The 15,198-nt window shown below is 42.0% G+C and overlaps 1 protein-coding gene across 1 annotated transcript; it reads right to left on the bottom strand.

The window, feature by feature from the left end:
• Positions 1 to 643: 643 nt before the first annotated feature.
• On the bottom strand, positions 644 to 14,701 carry dtx4a (deltex 4, E3 ubiquitin ligase a). Its single transcript, XM_067580167.1, has 9 exons — positions 14,367 to 14,701; positions 13,938 to 14,152; positions 10,952 to 12,134; positions 4,298 to 4,359; positions 3,837 to 3,998; positions 3,659 to 3,720; positions 2,647 to 2,967; positions 2,457 to 2,546; positions 644 to 2,369 (listed from the first exon to the last, which is right to left on the bottom strand). The coding sequence occupies exons 2-9, from the start codon at positions 14,143 to 14,145 to the stop codon at positions 2,139 to 2,141; spliced, it is 2,319 nt and encodes a 772-aa protein (XP_067436268.1). The 5' UTR covers positions 14,146 to 14,152; positions 14,367 to 14,701; the 3' UTR covers positions 644 to 2,138.
• Positions 14,702 to 15,198: the final 497 nt, after the last annotated feature.

Genomic DNA, 15,198 nt, shown 5'->3' with positions numbered 1-15,198 from the left:
CAGGTGTCTCAGGGTGTTATTGCTGAATGGTGAATTCAGAAGTAACCCGGTGTAATAAGATACACAAACACACACGAGAAAACTGATTGTTTTCATCTCTTATTTTTTTCACTAATTGTCCCATTGTATTTTATGTAAGTATGCACGTTGCTTCATACATACTGTTTACTGTAGTTAGTGTCTGCAGTCTTATTTCATCTTTTCACAAATATTTGTGCAAAGGTTGAAGGCAAATGTAATGAGGGTTTCACATCACAACTGAACAGTTTTAAAAAAACAATATAGCAGAAAACACTAAATCCATATGGATAATTTGACTGAACCAGAGAAAAATGTCTTTTTCATGTACATGGCAAAATCTTGGTTTTAAATTTCTTGAAGGATCATTTGATGGTCTTTCGAAAACTTAATCAAAGATGAGTCTTCAACATGTTCATAACTGAGCATGACTGGTCTGTGTGCAAAACCTTCTGGTAAATATATCTACGAGTAAAACAGCAGTTATGCATGTTGCTATGGTGAGATGTGATGTAGCGTTCATGGTTTCAGATAACCTTATATGGTTCTTAAAGTGATGAAAAGTCTCACATTTATAGACTTAAACATTACGTAATCGACATGACATTAAATGAAGGAGTAAATGTTATCTCTGAACCTTAGAAAAAACGTTTAATGCAAATTTGTGCACATAAAACACATACATACAGTACAGTGCATACAGAAAGTATCATAAAGTATAAATGCTTCTAATGTTGGCCTACATTAGTATGTTAACACATACCGTTGTACATCTCTACCTCATAACAAACCGGTCCACAACAGACCGAAAGCAAACTGACTGGACCACTTTGGCCAAAGCTAGATCCACAACAAGAGATAGTCTTTTGCACCTTCCCGATGACGAAAACTAAATAAGACAAAAACAACTGATGACCACAGTTTGTAGTGATTAGAGCATTTGAGGCTGGTGTGTGTCCTACACAAAAATACAGTAGATACAAGCTGTCTGTTTCCTTTTGAGTGCCATACTAAGTAGAAAGCTCTGTGCAAATCTGAGCTCAGGCAGGAGGTCCAATCCTAATTTACTCCTCCTAAGGGGCGGGGGGGGGGGATGGTATAATCCATAGTAGCTTTTCTTCTATCAGTCTTTAACAATTAATGCAGATACAAGAAGACATAGAAAGCTATTAAATGTACCCATGCTCTGAGGGCAGAACAATTAAGGAATGTCTGTTTGTGATCAAATACAAAATACTTAAAATGACGTTAAATACTTAAAGAAAGGGGTTGGTAAATGGCATATAAAGTGTCAGGCAAACTCTGGTACCCGAGCAGCTTATCTTAACTTCACCTCACATCTCTCGTCTGTCACGCCCACACCCAAAAAATAACACACCATATAAAACAAGATGTCAAATTAAAATATAAAAAACATGATAGAATGGAAACAATATCGTATAATATATCAAGTATTCATAATATACAACAATACAATTTAAAAATCAAACCTAAAAAGGAATGTAGTTCTGAAAAAGTACCACTAGAGGTCAGCAAATATCCATGCTCAGATATCCAGTTATACACTTGAAATATTTATCTGCAGTGAGAAGTTTCTTCTGCTTGTGGACTAACACTTTAAAAAAAAAAAACTTACAGATCCCACTTCTTTTCTTCCATTCAATTCCACATAGCAGCAGTAGTGGTAAACACTTCATCAATTCGGCAAAATTCACTTAGTTTACATTCTTGATATGAAGTCTCACAGTATGAATGACAGTTGTTTTTTTTTTTAATCTAACACTGACTCGTATGTGCACAGTGGTCTCAAATGTCTCACTGAATAACATCTGCGATCTTGACACTGTTACTGCATCAGGAAAAAGAAAAAAAAAAAAAGATTTCCCACGTATCAAAACTGACTCATGCAGTCGTAAGAGAAATTTTAATCTCAGCAAATTCTGCTGAAAACCACCAGTTCTTGTTAAGAGTTTTTGAAGTTGTTTTCCATCTCTGGTGGGAAAAGTTCTCCCAGTTTCTTTTTTTTTCAAGTTGGATTTTTGAAAATAATATGTCCAGCTGTGGATCATGTGTTTACAGACTCAAGTCTGTTTTTTCTCTTCGTTCTTGGGCGTCTCTGTTCAGTCTCTGGGTAGACACTCCTCCTCGGTGATGCCCTGAGCCTTGAGCTCCTCGAGAACGTTGTCCAAGTGGCCGGGGTCGGGGTAGCCGTGGCCCGTCAGGTTGGAGCCGAACTCCGTCTTGTGGTGCACCTCGTTCCAGATGACTGTGTCGGACTCGCCGGTGGTGCTGGATGTGCCCACAGAGAAAATGAGTCGCCGGTCCCATGCCACCAGAAGCAGCCTCAGAACCTGGACGGAGAGGTTGAGGAAGAAAAGATTTTCATGTATACTCTTCAAACTACATGTGAGGTCAAAAAGAGTAGTTTTTTTATTTACCTTGCGTCCCTTTTCGCTGTCAGGGAGGTAGCAGTGTCTGGGGAACCCACGGGCAGTGAAGGGTTTGCCTGGGTTTGGGTGCTCTGGGCCCTGAAGAGATGGAAAGTTCATTACATCATCCGAGCAAAGCCAGAAATACTTCCTGCTTCATCATATTGGTGTCACATAAATATTGGTAATCTGACTTTACCTGGATACCAGGAGGGATGTTGTAAATGATGCGGATGGTTTTGCAGTCAGGGTGGCCGGGCAGCGAGTGGGGGATAACATGGTACTCCATCTTGCCAGGGGGCTGGTTGCCGGTCTTGACTCCATAGATGGTCTTGCAGGTGGGGCACTGCAGGCTGCCGTCCTTGTTGCCATTGTTGTACATAGCAACGAGGCACTGGAGGTGGTACTGGTGGCCACACTGCGCCAGGCGGCCCACCGACTCAGCCCGGGAGATACCTCCCACACCAGGGCCTTTGTACCCCGATGGTCCGGCCAGAGCCTCCATGCAGATGGTGCAGTCCTGAGTTGGGAAGACAAGTACGATTTATTTCTTGTCCGGCTTTTTAATTTTACCCAATGAAAACAAATCTTTTCAAATGCTCTCCCATGTGGATTTCAAAAAGCTGATCTTGCATTAAAAATGACAAAACGGAAAGTCGTTAGCATTTCAAAATGGAGACACATGATGTCATGTTGTTTATCCTAAAACTGTTGGATCAAGTTACATAAGCATACCCAACAGAAGTGTTTTTCTGCCGTTTTGCTGGTTCAATGTGGACACAAACCTTTTCCAAACTCACTAGAAAACAAACCCTTGACAAGATATCTTATGAAAGTAAGTAGCACTAGTGCCACTTTCACTTTGTTATCGTTGTAATATTTAACTCTTTTAATATTCAACCATTTTTGTGCACAAGCCAAAAGATCACGTACTCTAAAACTGTTACTGATCTTGAACCCTTTTGATTACCAGACATAATCCACGTCTGTTCTGAAAGGTCACTCTTTGGGGTTTACTATCATAAAGTCAGAATTAACCTAAGTGATGCAGAGGCATAAAATGTAGTAAAAACATATGTTGTTTTCTCCCCTATTTTTTACTTTTTTAAAACTATTACTGCTCTGTTTTGTATGTGGTCCTATCCCTGGCTACTTGTTAAGTTTTATTTGAATGAACTGGTGGCTCAAAACCATCATGAAGGACAACTCACCTCCTCAGGGGGATTGCGGACTTTCTGAAGGTACCTCTTCACCACCTCCTCAGGGGTCTTGCCTACGAAACGGAAAAACACAAAGTATGATGATCTGTTTATGATCACACCCTGTGTAAGTTTTCATGAGGGTGAGAAAGCCAGAGCACAAACAGACTTTTTTCGTCATCAAACCCACCTTTGCGGGCCTGTTTCTTGGTGGTCTTGCGGCAGCAGTGCCCCAGGCCGGGCACAGGCTTGATGTCGCTCTTGCTGACAGGTGGAGGATGGAGCACCAGCTTGGGAGGGCGGGTCAGGCAGACAGGAAGTCCCGCTGCACTCATCAAGATGCCTGTAATGCCTGGAAACAGCCAGCAGAGGGGGGGATGTTAGACACTGTATGTGGGGTTTCCTGAGAGATTTATTATTACAAGCTCTTTATCTGGACAATCATCTGTTATCCGTATACAAATATGGGGCTTAGTGTCATTAGCTGTCTGTCAGTGAATCAGAGTCTAGTAAAGGTTAACACTAAGAGCTGAGAATTAAGACTAAACTAATTTATGGTGCAACCTTAAAGATCCTTTTTTAAAGATATATTTTACTGAAATTCATTCTGATCTGTTTAAATATAATAAGAAAAACTGTGTTTATTTTTACCTGCCAGTGCAGGGTGCACAGGGCTAGATCCATTCAGGTTCTTCACTGGAACCGTTGGCACTCTGAAACACAAGAAAAACAGACTTAAATTAATCCACACATGTTGACACACTAAAAGCAGACACGCAGCTGGCCCCGTCACCTCATCCCCAAGATTTAAGGCATCGAAATCTGATGAGTCACCTATAAACAGGCCACAGCATATGCCAGTTTCTAGTTCAACGTGTCAGCAGGTTAAGGAGCTTTTGCCAAATCATGTAGAGAAACAAACAGACGTTGCGCATCACGCCTTGACATACTGTCCTATAGTGCCAGGTAGGCCACCCTGCCGTGTGAGGCTTAAGATTAGGATGCATATAGCAGCACTAGACGTTTGGCGGCTTGTTTTGCTGTTCTAGTACTTCTAGTACTTCGGAAGAACCCAGGAGGAAAAATATCACTAAAAACTGCACTGATTCAGAGAACGCAGAGATGCTCCTTTGCAAGACAAAGTAAACCTTCAACTCTGAATGAAATCAACTCATTTTCATTTTCTAACCACATAAAGCTTTGATTTCCCGCAAAAAATGGACAGCAGCATCTATTTTCATTTAAAATTTTTCAAAAAAGCAAAAGATGAACTCCTCAAATCAGGTGAATGAGCACATGATAACAATACACATGCCCTTATGTTAATAAAATGTCAAACTGTCCTTAACTACTTCTGTACTGTTTCTCTGCTCATCAACAGGTGAAAACACACAAAAAACATACAGTAATAGTTTGTTATAAGCACAATAACACCTCTGCTATGACTGCCCAGTTAAAAGTGTGTACTTACGGTCTGCCAGTTTTGATAATAGTCATATTTCCTGCTTGGAAGCACCAAAGATCACAGACACAGCTCAAGATATTCCAGTAACAATTTCCACTTGTCTTCTCCTTTTTTCTGTCTCCAATCTACTCTTCAGTTATACAGCAATGGTGTCTTTAGCCCCTCTCTTTCTCGCTCTGTCTCTCCGTCAGGACTTGTGTGCCTGTGTCACGTCTCCTTCCTCTTTTATAGGCCTAATCCACCTGTTTCCATCTGTTGACTGAACTCTGGTTGTAGGCCAGAGATACGTCACAGCAGGGATTACCTGTCCCATGTTACCACGTCACACTGCACCATAAGGCTAACAGACATCAATACATGAAACAGTATACCAACATAAACCCCATGCAGAGTTATTACAGTATGTCAACATACTGACATTAAGATTTGGGGAGGATTTAATACTTAGCAATCCATGATCAATCAAAACTATCCATTAGTATTGGCCAATGTAGTGTAATGTTAGCACAACAATGTGATTTGACAATGTGTGCACCTAGGTAACATTTTTTAAAAAGTTTTCCAACATGCTTTCATTACAATCACGTACTTCATCTTTCCCCACCTACAGCACTTATTGTTATTTATTTACTGTCAATTCTGTTTTAAATATATCTTTGATTAATTGTGTTTTTATCTTTTCTTTTTGCTTTGTTTTTGTTGTTTATACGTTAAGCATACATACGTCTTTTTCTACATGTGTTTTCCATCTTTTGTAAAGCTCATTGTAGAGCATCTTTTTTTACATGAAATATGCTATATAGTTAATATATATGTCCTTTATTTAACCAGGTAAAAGTCTCAATGAGATGAAAGCTTCTTTTCCAAGAAAGACCTGGCCCAAAAAGCAGCATAAACATTGTTACAACAATAAACAAAAAGTGCAAACAGACAAATACAACTACACACTACAAATTAGTGGACACAATATCCAGTTAATATGTAATATAAGGTCAAAAGTCTCTACTAAAAAATATATACAGTTAATATACTTATATAGCTATATCAGCATCATTTATTTTACCATACATTACTAAGTAGAGCTATAAACGGTTATGATGACTGGCAGGGTGCTCGTTTGGACTTTAAGAGAGGGTAGGTGACATCATATAAGGGTCTTTTTCAGCCAAAAGGAAGCACACTTGTTTGTGGTAGATCAATTAATTAAACAGTTGCTGTGACTGAGCCTGATCATCTTCAAATATTTAAATTGTTTGATTATCTGAAAATTCAATGGAATGTCTGAGGCAAAGAAATCCAAAAGTGACCGGAAATTAGCAGATTTCACGCTGTAGTGGATTATTTGGTAGTTTATCAGTAATTTCCTAAAGATATAAAATATAATCGCTTCACACTTGTTCTTATTCTAACAACAGCCTGAGGTTTAGGCTGTTTTAGCTGAAGCTATATTACATAAATGGTATATCTGGTATACATGGATGCACAACAACAATTTAAACCTCTCTTGATAAATGATGCAATGGTGACATGGAAAAACTTAGTGTCATGAGTTACTGTACCGTACATTTCCAGTACAGGACAATCTCATTACACTGGACTCTGTTACTATATTTGTTTGTTTACCAACAAATAAGGTGTCCGAGCTAGAGTATTAACTCCCTGTGTACGTGCCTTACGTGATTCACAAAGCTGAACCAAGTTGACTGGGTCAAACCTGAGATTAGTAAATAAAATTTGTATGCCAGGCAGGAAAAGGTGAACGATATGATGAAAAGATTCAAGTAGGGTGAGTTACGGCAGAGAAAGGGTGGGAAACAAGCTGAGGTGAGGAGTGTCAGCTTGTCACGTTTCTTTGATCCCGGCTAATCTAGCGGCATTAGAGCCGCCTCCATCTGGACCACTGGATGATGGAAACACACAAGCTGCGGCATATGACAGCACTTAGATACACATACACACACACACACACACACACATACTCTTCTTGAATCACACCTTGAATCAAGTCTGAAAAGATAAACCCTTAAAGCTGGAGACACGCTGTACTCTGCACATTCAGAAATTATGAAGTGTACGTTTTGCGGCGGTGCTACAGAACACAAAGCCTCCGCAATGACAAGAGAAAGGACCGCAACAGGTGTGCGGACCGAAGGCAACTTTCGTCACTGTGATAATCTGTGACGTTGGAGACCCCTCAGAGTTTAACATTTCACTTAGAAACCATCTGCTCCTTTTCACTGCAGAAAAACCGTTAATTCACCTATCCAACTGCTAGAAAACAAGCTTCAATTATACTTATAATGATGATATGGTATAATTGTAGCGACTGTCTTTTCAGAATACTTTGTTTCCTTCAGTTTTGGGCAGCTGTTTGAGTGTCGATACACTTGTACAAGGAGATTGAAAACAGAGAGCTCAATATCAATTTCCATATCCATAAAAAAATACTGGATCAGGTTTTCTTCAAAATGTTAAAGAAGCATTCAAATGACTTACAAAACATTCAACTTTTATTATATAAAAATTGCATGTTTGCATGTAATACATTAAATTACAAAAAGTCACTCTTACGCTGACTTTTATAAGTTAATTTGACTAAACTGTTTAGATAAAAATTTTCAACGAGATTTTTCTTGAAAAGTTGATTTGAGTAATTTGTGTACCAAATTCTATTATATCCCAAGTTCCATAAAGCTGCAATAATCAATATTTTTATATTGACAATGGATCAAATGACTATGTGAGGTGTGTCGTTTGTAGTGACAGATAATTATCACCTGATTCTGCAGCTCCAATCAGCTCTACAAAGCATTTTAGCATCTTTCAGCCCATTGTTTTGGTTTTCTGCCTCTCAGCTTTAATGTTCCGACTCACTCTCACCGCTCTTATCAAACTGGTTTCCAGCAGCAGCAGCAGGCAACTGTTTTCCATGAAAAAAACTCAGATAAACTCACTGCACACTATCTGTGCTGCACCAAACAGACCAGCAGTAACAGCAGTTATTGATTAGTGAGTGAACATAGTGGAGCTTTTGGCACCTGGAAGTTGTTAGAGAGCAAAACAAAGTTAAAAGGAGTGTGAATATTGGCTGCACATTGATCAGGTGGCCAGAAACACGACTCTAAATGAATCCTAATGTTGCTCTGTGTCTGCTGGATGTGTAAATAGGCAACTCTTTGCTTAAATTGCTAGCTATAACAACTTTATAAGATGATAAAGTTGTGTTTACATCTTGTTCAGCTGCCACAAACTGCCCAAAAGTAAATTAATGTTGCTTTAAATTAAACTGAGGACAGCATTAATTTGATCACAGCTGAGCCAAGTGGTTGTTGATCCCTTGATTCAAAGTAATACAGTCATTTTTTACTTTGGTTTTACCAAAATGAACCAGTGCAATTCTGTAGAAATAAATGAAACCACATTTAAACCCAGTTTAAACACAAACTATGACTTACATATCACTGACACCACGTGAAAAGTGCAGTAGCAGCATTGTTAGCAGAAAGCTAAAACATTATGTCAACTAATGAGGACAATGCTTCAAAAGACCATTACGTTACACAGTTTTGTGTCTGCAATGGGGGACCAATTAGATGAACACAAACCACCTGAAACCAAAAAAATCACTTTAATTAAATAGTTTTTTCTTTAAATTACTCAATTTATAAATGTGATACTAATTACCATCATGTAGTTTATGGATTTAAATGATAAATCTCTTATCACTGGGTATACCAGCTTCAGCCTCATGTGGTGATAGTTTTTGAATTTGGGGATAAGGCAGTAAGATGATGACAGCAGGAGCACTAAGTGGAGATTGAGCTAATAACAAGTAGATGGGGGAATCCAAGGCTGACGGGATCAGAGAGACTCTTCAACTGTGACTTTGGCTGTTTTACTGCAGCAGCAGGTACAACCATCTGCTGGACAGAAGAGTACTCTCACCTGATATGTTGAAAGAATGGGTCAGTCACACAGCTCACCTGACACTAAATACAGAGATTACTAAAGCACGTAACATTAAGCCTGCGGTATTTGGCATTAATCTGAGGCTTAGCTGCTGCTAAAATGCTGTTTTATAGAAGTTCAGCTAATGCGACGATTCAGAATGTTAGGCTACTTACACCAGGGCCACTGTTGGGTTGGCTCATATGGAAATTACCCTAAACATGTGTTGTGTGTTGTTTGTGTACAAGCAGTCATGCAGACCCGCTCCAAAAAAACAAATGTAAAGGCTGAATGTAGTTCAGTGAGACTTAATGATTGTGAGGAAACAAATGTTATAAACAGGAAGGCTATAATTGGAATCTGATGAAATCTAGATGCTAAAATTTGTAACATCCTCACCACTAAAGTATGTGGAAAACAGAAATGATAAAAACAGCAGTTTTCCTGCCTCAAAAGTCTTCTCAGTTGGTGCCTGTACATTCCAGTCATCTTACTAACCAGCGCCCTCTGGCTATAGCATCTGGACACTGTAACACTCAGTAACATGCACTGATAATAAAAACCAGTCACAGCTAGTCATTCAACACCTCAAAACCACAGTTCACACATGCTGTACATGTCAAGCCTCATAAGAGGGGGTTTCCTACCAAAATGGGTAAATGTGACATGTTAATTTACATAATCAGTTACACTTACTGTATCAGCTGATCAGTGACTGATGTTTAATATTAGTATGTTAATTTCATGCTTCCATTATCCTGAAAGCTGGTTCCAAGCCACATATTTCTGCTGCCCTCTAGGATGAAATTGCATATTTAGGTTAGGATAGTACTGAAGATTTTTCACTATTTTTGTATTTATTTGAAGACATCTCAAATTTCTGTCTTGATGTCTGGACAGTGTGTTAACTCAAAGACCTGGGCCACATCTTTTTATATCAGTCAGTGTTTCAAATCTGAGTAGGCGCAAGGTTTTAATCAACAAAGTTATCCATCCTCTGCTTCACAATGGTTGCTAAGGTTACCAACCCAAGTGCTTACACAAACACACACACACACATGCTTTTCTAATTCCCAGAAAACCCCCAATTGTTTGCATGAAAACTATACACAAACTAGGTATATGCATAAACTACATGCGTGTGAGTGTGTGTATGTGTGTGTTTTTGTGAAGTAAATCCATCATTAAGTGGTTGCATGACAAATGTGTGGAAACACCAGAGAGCTCGGCTTGTTCAGTATGAATGCTCTTCATTGTTTTTCGATGGAAATGAGTGAGCCTGATGGACTTTGTCACAAAGATTAAAGGCTCATGAATGCTAATGAGCGCTGATGTCGGACAATGTGTAACGAGGGTTTCAAACAAACTGGGAATTCCTGTCTACATTGATTTTTTCCTTACAAATCCTGTTTAGTTGGGCTCATTTTGTTTCATATACAGTATTATAATGACTGATCTAATCTCTGGGGACATTTCATTTGAATAATACATGAAATATTTTAGCAAAACTTTCCTTTTCCTAATATTTTGCCTGCCTCGTGTATGATAATGGGAAGGACAAAATATTAAGGACACCTTTTAATATAATGCACTCCAGTACACCACCACCACCCACTACAACATCAATAATAAACTAGAATTATCACCTTTCTGACTATGTATAAGCTTCATAAAAGTAGAATTTGTGGCACAGCTGTTGTATTGGATAAGTGTTCCTAATAAAGTGCTTGGTGAGTGTACAAACCTGTCCATTTGCATGGAAGAGAAAATGATTCAGTAAGAAAGTCTTTTTTATACGATTGAATCTTTTTTGACATTTAAAAGAATATTTTTAGCAAACTAAAGCACTCCTAAAACCAGGTGCTGGTGTACTATAGAGGTTGTCTACTCACCCAGAGGCGATAAGGGCACGTGACTGAGCCATGGCGATACGCTGCAGCGCAGGTCGGCTCAGCCCCGCTAGGCTGGACCGGGGTGGCAGAGGGGCCGCGCAGGCAGCAGCACCAGACGAAGACACTGGGCCCAGGACGCGGGCGGAAGGCGAGGGCGTGCAGGTGGAGGCAGCCGTGGAGATGAGAGGCGGGCCTGGAGCGGGCGCGGCAGGAGCGGAGCAGGAAGCGGAGAGGGAGGAGGAGGTGGAAGGGTGAGGGGGGGAGGTGGCCATAGATGAGAGTGTGGTGGAAGGCGGGGGAGGAGGCGGCGGAGGCGGGGGGAGAGGCGGAGGAGGGGGACGGGTGGAGGAGATGGAGAGGGCGGCGGTGGCCGAGCCAAGGAGGGAAACAGAGTGGGTGAAGCCTCCTCCGATGCCAAGGCCGGCACTGCCAACACCGCTACCACCAATGATACCTACACCTCCTGGACCGCCCATACCACTGATATTGAAGCCACCTGTCGCCCCAACTATGGATGTCCTGTGCGGGGAAAATGAGCGTGACAGGGTTGGAGGCCGAGGCAGGGTTAGTGAGTACGACCCTCCTGGGATTGAGTGGCTGCTTATTTTGGGACTAGGTGGCTTGGTCTGTGGTGGTCTCCGACCCAGAGTGTGAGCAGTCGACATGGTGCCCGCTTTGACACTCAGCACCAACATACACTGCTGACAGGCGCAGGGCTGTCCCAAAGAGGTGATGGCTGACGCAGGGAGCGCCCCGCTGGGATACGCGCTCCCATTTCCTGTCCCGCTGCTGCTCATCCTGATCCCCATGCCCACTCCAGACACATCCACCCCCAGCAGTCCTCCGTGGCTGGGAATGGACGTAGGCCCCCAGGCGTGGTGGGATTTGGGCAGCGGCCCAGACACTAACGGGTAAGCCAGGTCGGAGCGGCGCTGGATGCGTCGGCAGCGCTGCGTCTGCCCGTTGATTTGGGTCATGCTTTCGAAGTCAATGAGGTAGCAGAAACCCAGCGGCGCCAGGTCCAGCCAGGGCTGCTGACGATCTCGTGCCGCCTGGATGGCGATGCCCACGTCCGTGTCGTACGCCGTCCAACTGCCAGCGTCGTTTTCCCACTCCCACAACCAGCCCTGGCCTGGCGCTGAGGTGGGGTCGTAGAAGCTACGTCGTACCGGTCGAAGGGTACCTGAGGGCGGGGTCACAACATACAAAAAATATACATGCACATTATGAAGATGACAGCCTTGTGTGACACCTGTTAGAAATACAGTTATATTACATTTGGATGCATCTTTGAACGACACTATGAAGAGATTTACTCAATGTCAGTGGAGATTTCTTGACACCTGCACGACTTGCACTGTAACTATAAAGTTTCAAGTGTATATTGAGCATCTCTCTACTACTGAACTACAATCATGATGTTGAAAATGACGAGAGACAGATGCAAGGGGAGGTAAATGACTGCACCACCGTTTGCTGTGGACAAGTAAATTACAACCCTAACAAATTCAACATATCTGTGTTTGCTTGCTAAGAATTTGGGCAAACAGGTTGCCCCTGGTAACAGCACACTGAGTTCTGAATTCCGATTGGCTGGCAGCCTTGATCCGACCCAAAGCTGGCTGGTGTTTGCTTTCCCAGGGTGTCCAGAGAAACTCTACAGAGCGCTCATACTGTAAAGCCTTTCCATATCGAATCCTGTGTCTGGAACACAAAGGGTTGCGTGGATTTCACCGAGATGTGTGAGCTTGAAGCGAGAGATGAAACCTTTTAGATGAAACCATGAAGCAGAACTGTAAAAATGTTTTTGTTTTTTTTACATTTTACAGTTCGGCTTGTATCAGTCCTTTTTTTCTATGAGGAGCACCAGGAATAATAGTGAAAACAGGGTAGGAATGTATCTGAATGACTATTAAGTGTTTAAATACATTATGTGGGATGAAACATACAGCAAAACATATCTGAAGCCCCCTGAAAACACATCAAAAACAAGTTCATACATGACCCAACCTATATAGAAACCATTATAAAGAAAACTTATTGGAATTTGTGCCATACTCTATGTATGGCACTGTAGGCATTTACACAGAGACGACACAAGAGTTCATTCATAAAATCCGCCCCTGTCGACCCCATTTCATCAACGACCTCCTGAAATTCTTCTCCACCTTCCTCCCCCTCTCCTGTTTAGTTTGGGGCACCCTGTCTGCCCCCCCCCCCCACCCCCCACCCCCCACTTCAGCCTCTTCTGGGTTTGGAAAACAAACGGCACAAAAGCTTTTGTCAGCCAATGTTGAGAGAGAAGGGCAATGTTGGGGTCTCTGCCAAAGTTAGACATCTGACAATTCTCTTCTTTGTCTTACCGCGCCCTGCTTGGCTCTCTCCTCTGCTGAGCTACTTCTTATGTCCATATAAAAGACTGCAGTAGTGATGTTGGTGTTTGCAGTAAAATGTTTACTGTCGGTGACTATGACTGGACACTTCAGCTGCTACTGTGGCCTAGGTGCCAAATGCAAACATACACACATACACACAGGTCAGAATGACTCACTTTACCATTGTATATTGACATCTTTCAAAATCATGTATAACACCCCCTCCCTGTCATTTACTCCTGTAACACAATAGAGGGAAATCAGTGGAGCCTATGGGGGATTTGAGGCTCTAAAATAAAAACAACTGCATTTATGTCATTGCACAAGAGAATATTTAAATTCTGCAGAGATAAGAGGCCACTTAGCAGCAAAACACTCCCATCAAAGCATCAACTTCTGGAGCAATAATCAACATCAGGGCTTGAAAATAGAAAGTAGACACACATGAGCGATACAAAAAAAAAGGCCTCCCCACCTCAGGCCCCCGGCTCCACCGTTACACCCTCCATCGTGTGTGTGTGTGTGTGTGTGTGTGTGTGTGTGTGTATGTATGTGTGTGTGTGCGCGCGCGCCTCCTCCTCCTCCTCCTCCTCCTCCTCTCTGCTCCTCACCTGTGTCTTGTCGGAACTGGTGCATGGAATGCAAATCGATGATGTAGGGCGAGAGGCGAGAGTCCACCTGGCCGAGGACGACACTACCACACCGCGGGTCGCTCCGGATGACTGCCTCGATGTGATGACAGACAGCCGGGCTGTAGGGCCGCCAGCGTCCGTGCTCGTTCAGCCATTCCCATACCACTACGGCGGATGCTAGTAACATCCTACTCCTGCAGAGGTGGAAAAAAATAGAAATGACAATATCGGGGGTATAAGACGAAACCGCGGGGATGGTGGACATTTAAAGATACCCTGCTGCCGCTCCGCCGTGCATCCCTGCGCACAGCGGCGCTGCATCCATCTTGGACAGTTTGCAACCCAGATGTGTCTCCTATCTGTGAATATAAATATATATTTCGGGATGACACTACATGCAAACTGTACCTTCCATGTTTGTAGTTTCGGATATGCAGCAATTAGTAGGTCCTTTTATCGCACGGCGAGGATACAGAGCGTTTCAGGGCGCAAAAAGCCGTGCAGGATGGTTGCATTTTACTCCCTATGCAGATGAGTGACGTCTACTGAAATCATTTCTCCGGCACAATCAAGTTAGGGTGAGAGGAGGGAAAAATGCAACTTGGATGCTCACGGTGGTGCGGCACTAGTGAAGTAAGTTAGGTTACTGTGACAGACCGGCTTGTGATCGTGCAAGGTTGCATTTTTTTACTCATATCTGTTATGTCTGTCAGGGAGAATGAGACTGTTGCGAGCAAATAACTTGAATATTTACCAGATTAGATCGGCTCCAGTGTCTCCAGTCAAAGCCAAATCACTGCTTGAACAGTTTGGCTGCTTTAATAATAATCCATCTGTCACTGCATGTGAGAATCTCCTCAATCTTGTGGTGAAATCCCGGGTTTCTGGTTACATAATTACTTTAATAATGTGTCACTACATTTATGTTTCATCTACTCTGACTCTGTCTTTGGTTCATCCATTATTTCTCCATTGGCTAACTCTCTCCAGCACTGGATATTAATTTGGTCAGCAGTGAGGAATAAATGTTTGACACTCGCGTGCGTGAACACTCCCACGCCTATACAGCGTCCAACAGCCAATCAGAGTGGAGCAAGTCCTCCGTTTGGCCAATCAGGAGCGGCTGTTATCTCAGAATTATTGTTCACTGTACTGAAACACGAATAATAGGTTTCTATGTGTTTCATATAAATTAGTAAAGATTTGACATGTGAAATTTTCCACCATTTTTTGCTAGTTT

Source organism: Thunnus thynnus, chromosome 22 (genome assembly GCF_963924715.1).
Source record: "Thunnus thynnus chromosome 22, fThuThy2.1, whole genome shotgun sequence".
In the NCBI taxonomy this organism is placed as follows: Eukaryota; Metazoa; Chordata; class Actinopteri; order Scombriformes; family Scombridae; genus Thunnus; species Thunnus thynnus.
The sequence above is the reverse complement of the archived record's forward strand: the minus strand, read 5'-3'. Positions and strand labels throughout refer to the sequence as shown.

What these genes read in the sequence shown, in the direction of transcription:
- dtx4a (XM_067580167.1), bottom strand. Translation starts at nt 14,145, where the DNA reads ATGTTACTAGCATCCGCCGTAGTGGTATGGGAATGGCTGAACGAGCAC. An exon ending in CGTGCCCTTATCGCCTCTGG is followed by an intron (nt 4,360 to 10,951) that starts GTGAGTAGACAA and finishes CTTGTGTTTCAG; the next exon opens with AGTGCCAACGGTTCCAGTGA. An exon ending in TCCGCAATCCCCCTGAGGAG is followed by an intron (nt 2,968 to 3,658) that starts GTGAGTTGTCCT and finishes TTCCCAACTCAG; the next exon opens with GACTGCACCATCTGCATGGA.